This window comes from Erpetoichthys calabaricus, chromosome 14 (genome assembly GCF_900747795.2).
Source record: "Erpetoichthys calabaricus chromosome 14, fErpCal1.3, whole genome shotgun sequence".
Classification (NCBI taxonomy): Eukaryota; Metazoa; Chordata; class Cladistia; order Polypteriformes; family Polypteridae; genus Erpetoichthys; species Erpetoichthys calabaricus.
In genome coordinates, this window is record NC_041407.2 from 45,443,933 (window position 1) to 45,454,586 (window position 10,654).

The 10,654-nt window shown below is 38.7% G+C and overlaps 1 protein-coding gene across 5 annotated transcripts in view; it reads left to right on the forward strand.

Moving 5' to 3' along the window:
• Positions 1 to 10,131, forward strand: part of fam49al (family with sequence similarity 49 member A, like) — a 106,087-nt gene extending 95,956 nt beyond the window's left edge. For all 5 annotated transcript variants that reach the window (XM_028818640.2, XM_028818639.2, XM_051936345.1 and 2 more), the window contains 3 exons: positions 907 to 1,033; positions 1,356 to 1,426; positions 8,563 to 10,131. In XM_028818640.2, the coding sequence (XP_028674473.1) occupies positions 907 to 1,033; positions 1,356 to 1,426; positions 8,563 to 8,626 (262 nt within the window). In that variant the 3' untranslated portion in view covers positions 8,627 to 10,131. The remainder of the gene's footprint in view (positions 1 to 906; positions 1,034 to 1,355; positions 1,427 to 8,562) is intronic.
• The last annotated feature ends 523 nt before the right edge of the window (positions 10,132 to 10,654 follow it).

Sequence of the window (10,654 nt, forward strand, 5' to 3'; positions counted from 1 at the left end):
GTCCAGTATAGTTGACAGACGTTTCCCTAGCCCTCAGGAACACTTTAAAGATGATTGCACCATTATAATCCAATCAAATCTAGTTCACTTAGTCCTTCCCCACTGACTTCAATGCATTTAACCGAGTTCAGAGATATTCGCTCATCACTACTACACAACTTAGCAAGTCCAGTAAGTAAACATGATGCTGAATTCTGAGCTTGAAGTGCAGATTGCTACTTTTGGTGTACCAAGACAGTGACACTAAATATAACCATTGACTTAATCTGCTCTTAGAAAGATTTACCGTGCATTGTAATAGTAATATAGGCTACAGGGAGGGCCTGCACCCACAAACTACAAGAAACAGTCCTGGATATGAGTTTTCCTGTGCTGGATCGAAAACGTGTTCTTTGTGTATACTGAGGTTTGTTTTCAGAGCTTAATTTAAGTACACAATAACATGTACTGCACTGTGAAAAAGAGACAATGAAATGTGAACAAAATGTTCTTTGCCTCACCTCCTGTGCTGAATTGTGATCAAAGTATGAGTCGTCACTAATCCTGGTTGACCGCCTACCAACTTGACATATTGCTGTTGTACAAGCTGAAGATATGGGGGCTGGAGTGCCAGTGTAAAAGGGACCTAGAAAACACAATCACCTCTGCTGTACTTTTTTACTGATTGCAGCAGCATGCAATTTTCAAATAAAAACCATGTACTTACAGCATAATTTAGATGATTTCAAGCAAAATATATGTTAGCGGTACATTTTTATATTTAAGAAGTTACTTATTTTTCAACATGCTAGTGAAGGTGAGATACAATTTGTCTTCTGGTTAGATCTAATTCTGGAAATAAAGGCTTAAATGTAAGTGTTGAGGTTACAGGTGCAGAAATTGACATATACTTTTACTTTCTTCTAGAGAGTACAGATGTCGTTTCAGCAATACTGACACCATGCTGTTCTGTATGCGAGTGATGGTGGGAGTCATTATCCTGTATGACCACGTCCATCCTGTGGGCGCCTTTGCTAAGACTTCCAAGATTGATGTAAGCAGACCTACAGTATGTGCCATCTGCTTGATAACTATTGTTGGCTTATGTTTCACTCTATCCTTTAGCCTTCAAAGACTTTCAGTCCTTCATGTGTGTTTCTAAATCGAGATGGTAGGCACACTCTGCTTGTGTATGCCTCCTGTTTAAAAAGTGTATGACTGCTTGCAGTGAAGGTGCACTGATTTTGTTTTTTGTTTTAAGATGCCAAGATCTTTAAAAATTGTACCTAGATGATTTGTTTGGCTCCATCCCACTGCTTGAATGTTGGGTAGCTGTGACCTTTACTTTGTGCTTACCAAGTCTTTGTTCTTTGCAGATGAAAGGCTGTATCAAAGTCTTGAAAGAGCAGCCTTCAAACAGCGTGGAAGGGCTGCTCAATGCTCTGAGGTAGGTGAACAGCAGCAGGCACGATGTCACCGGGCTCAGCATGACCCTGCTCTGTGATGCTCAAAGAAATTATTTAGCTGCTTGTAATTATTTTTCCTTGTGTGTCTTAGTTTCAGCAGCACTGACATAAACATCACTTTTGATTTTTTCCTAATGCTTCATTTTAAAGTTTACCCTGAACCACAGAGAATACAAGTGACATGCTGGAAGTAAGCTGGAGCTGAATTAGTAATGGGCAATTTGGTGACACAGTGGTTGAAATTGCTGCCTTGCAACTTCCGACTAAGTTTGAGTCTCACCCTGGTCACTTTTACAGCATGCAAATTTCTGTGTCTACAAGGGCTTGCTGTGGGTACTCCTCTTGTCTTCCCACATCTCTATGTTAAGTCAACTGATGTCTCGAAATTGACTTGGTATGTCCAAGTGTGTGGTGGGTCAACACTCCATCCAGAGTTGGCTCCCGACTTGTTCCAATTGCATTGGCTCCCAGTTATCCTAAAGTTAGATTAAAAGGATTCATTATAAGATGCATTAACCTTTAATACTCTTAGTTTTATTTTAGGTGTGCCAAATTATGCTTGACTTGAATAAATGAAAAATAACCAATAATCACCACCTATCATTCCCAATCAAAATCAGGCAGGCTAGCCTTTTCTTTTCCTGTCATGAAACTTCACTTTATCAAACTTCATCATCCTTGGGTTGCTCCTGATGATTTAGAGGTTTCTCCATTACTGTGATCATTTTAGTACAGAGTATTTTAAAAGGAAAAATGTAACCTAACCCAACATTCCAGCATGACTGAATGCAAGGTAGGAACAAAACTTGAACAGCGTGCTAGTCTGTCACCAGGCCCACTCATGCATACCTCTGTGGATTTCTTTAAGTTGGTACTTTTCATGTTCAGGTTGATGTGTTATTTTTTAACTGCTGACGATTAACACTGTAGTAGTAGCATAGTTATACGTAGCATGGGTGGTGTCAGAGTTGGCCCCTTTTAGAATTGTGGGTATATATTTACTGAATGACTCTACACACTTTCAAGAAGTGCACCTGCGACTCAGTCCAGAAGCCCTGTATAATACAGGAGAAACATTTTCTTCAACTTATCATTTGTGTTTGCATCCATTTATTGTACTACAGAACTGCAAGCGTTTCTTATCAGAATGAACTGTAGTTTACTGTGCTTAGTCACTTAGATCATTCTTCGTTCTCAAAGAGTGCTGTCTAACCCTAATCCTCATTCATTTACAAAGAATTTTATTGGGGTAGAGAAAATGAGCTAGGCTCATTTGTAGATCTGCTCAAAGGTTACAGAGGAAAATAGAAGTTCCTGTCACATGCTGCCTGACTTCAGTTTTTTTAGCCCATAAACTGGGGAACATTTGTGCTTCGACAAATAAAAAAAAGCATATCTCATTCTAAGAGGAGGATAGCTCTACACTGCCTGGATTCTAAGCACCTGCCTGTAGAAATTACTCAAACAGCAGCTCTTGATTTGCAGTTTTTGTGCTGTTACTGCTGCACTATTCTCCATTTTCTATTTTAAAGAAAGCTGCATCCAGTTTCTGAGTGTTTGCTTCATCTATAACATGCAGCTGTTATTCACAATAAACAGTACTCCTCTATAAAGTGACTGACTGCTGACATCTTTGTACTGAACATCTACAAATGAAGTAGCTGCCAAAAATACACTGGAGCCAGCTTTATTCCAAAATTCTACGATTTTATTGATACACTTTTTAACCAAGCTTTATCTGCCCCTGTCCTGATTTCCTCTATTAGTTTAATGTTTTAACTGAATAGATAGATCCTCAGGTCGTAAAACAAAATCTACTACTAGATAAAGAGCAGTTAAATGAATATCATATTATTAAACGTATTTAATGTATCTAATGAACAAAGTTAGCCATGGACCTACTGGCACTGTTTGGAAAAAGTAACCACACTCTTGCATTTAATAGCTAGTTGTACCACCTTAATCCACAATGACGTCAATTAAACATTTCTCGAAAATTCATATTTAAGTCTTCCTCAACTCAGTAGAGGAATTTTAGTTCACTCTCTTTTGAAGAACTGCTTTAATTCAGAAGCATTTGTAGGTTTTCAAGCATGAATTACTCTTTTTTGAACCATGCCACAGCATCTCTGTTGAGAATAGGTCTAAAATTTGACAAACGTAAATTTTTCATCTTGCTAGCCATTCTGACGTGGACTTCCTTTTCTGTTTTGAATTGTTATCTTGCTGCAATATACAACTACCATTTATGTTCTTTGGGTCTTGCAGATGTATCTACCTTACAACTCTTCAATTTTTAAACCAGTGTCTTTCTGATAGTGAAGTCATGGAAGCTGATCTTAATGATGGTTCTTTTGGTGTTTTTTTAGGATCATTTGTGACTTTCTAGACGGTTTTGCATTGCACTCTTGGAGTAGTTTTAGCAAGCTAGCCACACCTGTGAAGATTGACTAAAGATCAGTAGCGTACCAGAGCCTTTTACAGTCATTTTCCAGTCTAATGATTTTCAACAAGTTTTTATGATTATCTTTGCCCTTTACGGCAATTTTTCCCCTAATGGAAACATATTACTCTTTCACATTGTCTCATAGCAAAAACCATCCTGACATGATAAAGTTGTTACATAATTATGAATCAGTGGTAGCTTAATGTATGGTAGTGTCTCACAAGCATTTCTGGCTCTGAGCGCTGATGCAGTTTTGTTGTTTATATCGCTAGTAATATCGCTGTCAGGCTGCATCAGCCTGGGCGTGAGTCACCAGCAGTATTACTTACCGTTCAGTCATACAAATAAGCAGTTTAGTGCCAGCTGCAGGGGTGCTGATAAAAACAGCAAGCTTGCCAAAGTCTCCAAATAATTCCAGCTAGGGCAGCAGCAGCAAACAGTCCTTCTAAGGATAGTGAGCTATGTCAAAGAGCCACGTGAAAAGCAAGAAGTCATTGCCACTTGGCTCAGGTGACCACTGCTGTGGTGCTACAAGTACATTGTTCATGGTGGCAGCAAATTACATGTTTAGGACTAATGACAACATGATTATCAAAAGATCAAATTGTACACACAGAGTGTTCTTGAGCTTTTAGTGTTTTAGTTCATTTGTCTGATACTAACTAAGCAATCAACAAGGCCATGGAGTACTTAGATCAGGGGTCCTCAATCACAGTCCTGGAGGGCCGCAGTGACTGCAGGTTTTTGTTCTAACCCGGTAATTAGAAAACAATTCTTGCCAATAATTTAATTTCATGGCTTCTTAGTGCTTTAACTCTGCTATGTCAGATCATCCTCATATCCTAGATTTTGTTCTCCTTTCTAAGGATATCATCCAAATGATTTGAAGGCTAAAATGGATGAGTAATTCTCAGTCCTTCACTTTTTTTCTTCACTTTCCTTCCAAGTATTAAATTAAACTCAATAGTGCATAATAAATACACAGAGGTATAAATGGTAACAAGCTAAATGAAGAAATGTTGGTCTCTTTTGTCATTTGCATGTTATTGCTAGTTAGGATCAATTAAAAACCAAGAATACAGCTGTTTAAGACTAAAATAAGCAATAAGGGTTCAAAATCTTAATGAGCGAGACTACTAAAGTGACACAGAAGTGTTACTTGAGCAATAAGGGCTTCTTATTAAGCAATTGGGTTGGAGCAAAAACCGGCAGCCACTGCTGCCCTCCAGGACCGTGATTGAGGACCCCTGACTTAGATTGGTTTGAGCTCATGGCTGCTATGATTTCTGTAACCCACCAGGTGTCACCATCTTCAAAGCTTCTGATCTTTTCCTGGCACAATCAGGTAGAGGCTTCAATAAGTTCCTAGGGCTTCATCTGCCCATCACTAAGTGGCATTACATTGAACAGGGTTGGCAGTAATTAAGCATACAGTGTTCAGTCAGCTGACTCTCATTTTCCCTTTAGTTGGGTTAAATTAACTAGGAGGCAATTACCTTTTCACCCAGCGGTAGAAGTGATGGACACATTATTCACACAGATGTTCTTTATCTAGTACTAGATTGTGTCTGTGGTCATGAAAATATTCTGTGTAAAAATAAGTGCAATAATAGTGGATATCAGGAATGTGACAAATATTTTTGTGTATTTCTCACAACGAATGGCTCCAGATCTTCAGAGACGATGTACTATTAGAGTAAACATATTATACATAACACCATTTTGAACTTGCTACTTAACATATTTAAGTAATAGTTACACAATACCAGCATTGCTTGTGTTAAATAGTAATTACCCACTTAGTTACTCACTCATCATCGTAAGTTCAGCAAAGTTAACTGATAATTAGACTGACTGAATACAGCCAGACCTCCTTGCATTCAGCCTTATTGAATCTAAACCTGGCCATATATTGACCCTTACCATGACAGTGAAGTAGTTACCACAAGGTTTCTAGAAGAACACTGTGCCTTAATTAAAGAAAATTATAGAGGAGATGAGTAAAAACGTTGCTGAAATTTACAAATCAGAAAAGTATTACAATGCTCATTTTGAGGCTTTGTGACTCCACAGCAACACAGTAAAAGCCATTATCTTGTAAATACCCTTCCTTGTTTCGTGGTTCTCGCAGATGAGCTTGATGGTATGCACATTCCACGTGCAGTGGAGCTTTAGGTTTCTTTTCTGTCTCTGATACATCTTTTGGATTGTAATAGCCAAGACTGTACTAGTAGAATACAACAAAATGTCCTTTAATGACAGAAAATGAGTCAAGTTTTTAAAATTGTTTTCAAATGTTAAATGACAGGCAGACACATGCTGAATTAAATCGTGTGAACATTTGCAAACAAAAACTACATGCCTGGAAGCAAAACACAATTTCTTTCATAAATATTTTTCTAAAACAAAAATACCAAGTTTGGCTGTGAATTCAGTTTTGCATGATTCATTTCACTCGTCACTACTGACGATCCATTCAGAAAGTCAAAGAGGATCTTAGAAGAACATCCATCAGATTGGGTCTGGATTCATGACTCCATGATAGGAAAGAGACTGAGAAAAAATGGCGTTCTTAGGAAAGTATCAAGGAGTAAACCTCTGCCGTCCAAGAGTAATATCAGTGCAGGGTCATGCACTTGTGAAGAAGGACAGCTCAAATCTCAATCTCAAAATCTTTTGGAATAATGTTATTTGGACCGACTGGTGAAAGTACAATTCTTTGGATGTCAGAGGTCACCACAGTACAGCATATCTACAGTAAAACATGAGGGCGGTAATGTAATGGTTGGGGATGCTTCACTGCTTCAGAAACTGAAAGATTCATCATTGTTTAAGAAACCACAAATTCTGCACTTTACTAGAACATTCTTTAGGAGAAAGTCCAGTCATCTACCTGTGATGTGAATCTGACGTGTAATTGAGTTAGGCAGCAGGAGAATGACCCAAAACACAAAAGCAAATTTACAGCTTAATGGCTTGGAAGAAACAAAAAATAAAAAGTTCTGCAGTGGCCTAGTCAAAATCCTAACATGAATCCGATAGAAATGCTGTGGCAGGACCTAAAGCAAGCAGTACACACTCTCAGAACTACCAGTTTGTCTAAATTGACACAGTTCTATTAAAAAGAGTGAGATAAAACGCCTCAACAGTGATATCAGAGCTGATATCAAATTATAAATAGTGTTTTAGTTGTGCGTATTGCTGTTAAAGGTGCTGCAACCAAATATTGAATCTATGGGAGAAATTGTTTTTTCACTAGGTGATAGAGATGGTGTTTGTCACTTTTAGATAGATAGATAGATAGATAGATAGATAGATAGATAGATAGATAGATAGATAGATAGATAGATAGATAGATAGATAGATAGATAGATAGATAGATAGATAGATAGATAGATAGATAGATAGATAGATAGATAGATAGATAGATAGATACTTTATTAATCACAAGGGGAAATTCACATACTCCAGCAACAGCATACTGATAAAGACAATATTAAATTAAAGAGTGATAACAATGCAGGTATACAAACAGACAATATCTTTGTATAATGTTAACGTTTAAACCCCCCACCCCCCCCGGGTGGAATTGAAGAGTCACATAGTGTGGGGGAGGAACAATCTCCTCAGTCTGTCAGTAGAGCAGGACAGTGACAGCAGTCTGTCGCTGAAGGTGCTCCTCTGTCTGAAGATGATACTGTTTAGTGGATGCAGTGGATTCTCCATTATTGACAGGAGTCTGCTCAGTGCCCGTCGCTCTGCCACAGATGTCAAACTGTCCAGCTCCGTGCCTACAATAGAGCCTGTCTTCCTCACCAGTTTGTCCAGGCGTGAGGCGTCCCTCTTCTTTATGCTGCCTCCCCAGCACACCACCGCATAGAAGAGGGCGCTCACCACAACCGTCTGATAGAACATCTGCAGTATCTTATTGTAGATGTTGAAGGACGCCAGCCTTCTAAGGAAGTATAGCTGGCTCTGTCCTTCCTTACACAGAGCATCAGTATTGGCAGTTCAGTCCAATTTATCATCCAACTGCCCTCCCAGGTATTTATAGGTCTGTACCCTCTGCACACAGTCACCTCTGATGATCACGGGGTCCATGAGGGTCCTGGGTCTCCTAAAATCCACCACCAGCTTCTTGGTTTTGCTGGTGTTCAGGTGTAGGTGGTTTGAGTTGCACCATTTAACAAAGTCCTTGATTAAGTCCCTATATTCCTCCTTCTGCCCACTCCTGATGCAGCCCACGATAGTAGTGTCTTCAGAGAACTTTTGCACGTGGCAGGACTCCGAGTTGTATTGGAAGTCCGATGTATATAGGCTGAACAGGACCGGAGAATAAATTCATTGAATAAACAATGAATTGTTTAAAAACTGTTTTTTTTGTGCGCTCAGTTTCCCTTTTTCTAATATTGCATTTTTTCCAAAGGTTTGAAGTCACTCGATGTGTACAATATGCAAAAACAGAGGATATAAGGAAGAGGGAAATACTTTTTCGTGGCACTCAAAAAAAAAAAGAAAAGCCTAAATATTCATCCGGTTGTTTCATCCACTTTTGCCAGAACCTGATCTATTGCTAGAAATTGTGGTGTGAAGGCAATTCCATGGGCTCACTGTGTCTCTCTATCAACCAAAGTGGTAACACTGTGCTCCTTACCTGTTCTTCAAACGCAGGTACACCACAAGACACCTGAATGATGACAGCACTTCCAAGCAGATCAGGGCCATGCTGCAGTAAGACAGAGGGGCCAAGCTGAAAAGCAAAAGGGGAAGGAGGAGAGCAAAGCAACACGGCACAGCACAGCAGCGTGATCTCTGCAAAGAAACCTCAGAGACGTGTATGTTTACATAACTTAATGCAAAATAATTGTAATGTTAATAACATGCAGAAACGACAGATACTGTATTGTTAATTGATCGTCTCCATGTCTCTCATTTTGTAAACAAAGGAAATGCAAACATAAGAGAGTAAGAAGAAGCAAGAAATTAAAGGAAATATATAAAAGATTAAACTTTTTAAAAGTCCATATATTTGGTTTAGCATCAGTTTATTGTATTATTGAAGAGTATTTTTTGCACCCACAATAAAAAGTTAGATTAAATGTACAGTATATATGTAATTTACCTGCAACTGATCCCAGATATTTGAAGCCATCATGTGTAGTTCACAGAGCCACTGTGATAAGGCTGTGAAAGGTAGAATGGGGCTGTACTGCAGAACAGTAACCTCAGCATAGACCAGGAGACCACGCAGTCATTTTCATTTAACTCAGGCTCACTGGGCTTTGTCCATTAGGATGGCTTTTTTATTTCCTGTTTTACGTGGCAATACAAGATCAGACATAATCCTGTGCAAAGCAGAGAGAAGGGCCATACGTAGTATTATAAAGTGCTTTACAAGGTTGTTTCCAGCTTCCTTCCACAGGCTATGAAATGGTGTCTCTTGTTAAAAAATATAACAACACAAAGTTGAAAAAACAAGATTCTTGGAAGGCAAAATTCAACCGGTGTTTGGTCCTGGTCCTGAGCAACATGCTGGCCTTGGAGCGCAGATAGACAACAGTTCATTGTGCAGTTAAACTACTTGTGTACTGCTGCGTGCCACCTGCAGTGCCCCCTGCTGCCCAGATGGAATGGTGAATTGCAGTTACTGGAATTGCGTTTGTCTTTGCACAGTAGTTTTTCATAAGCTTTTCCGGATTCTGGGCAGTTGCACAGGCAAAGTGATGAAGGCACTGCAGCTACAAACAGTTCATTGGGGGAATGGGGTCACTGGCTTCTGCTTCTCCTAGTGCACAAAGAGAGCCGGAACTAGGATACTAGCCAAAATGGGACATTAAGGAAATAATGCAATACTGTACTTACGAAGTTCATAGCCCTGGGCAATTAAATCAACTTGACCATATCATCTGTTTTATATACGTATATGTGCCTATGCATATACTGTATTTATATATATATATATATATATACTTATATATATATATATAGCACACTGTAGAAGTCTTGTCCATGACAGAGCTGTAAATAATGTGTTTTTATTCATTTCTGTTGTTCAGTAATTCTGGATTGAAGATGTGTTGTCTTTCTAATTCATGCATTGCCTTGGACCCTCAAAGATGGTCTAGTTTTAGGATTTAAATTTTTAACTTCATATGAAAAGAGCAGAAGAAAAATAAAATTATGTCCATTTGCTTGTTATTTTGTACATTTTGTGCAAAAATAAACTTGTCATTTAAAGCAGTGGTTTTGTATTTCAGTATTCTGCTTCTCTTTTATTGTCTGATTTAAACCTTGCCAAGGACTTTTAGCTTCTTTAGGTTGCATAAGTCCTCAGAATCTGCGCCTGATAAAACTGATAACAAGCACAACGGGATTGGTGGCTCCCCATTTACCATTTCATGTCATTCTTTTCCTCCCTTCATTGCCATTTTGCAAGTGTGCTTTTACAGTGCTGTGGTTGTCCACCTGAATTTCTTTGCAGGTTTCGGCTCTGATTCATTTGTTAGTGTAGCAGTTGTTTCAGCACTAACAGAACAGGCAGCCCATCATCTTTTATGGTGCTTGCTTCTTTCCGGTGTCCCTCTTTTATTTTATACTAGAGGGGAAACTCATTTCCAAGGAGGGATCTACACCTTGGAAATCTGTTTTACCTATCTGCTATTTGAAAAATAAAATCGGAGTAAATACAACTGTTCACAATCTATTTAAAAATGTATAGGCAGTCTACTATATCATTTCAGAACATAATTCATGACTTTATTGT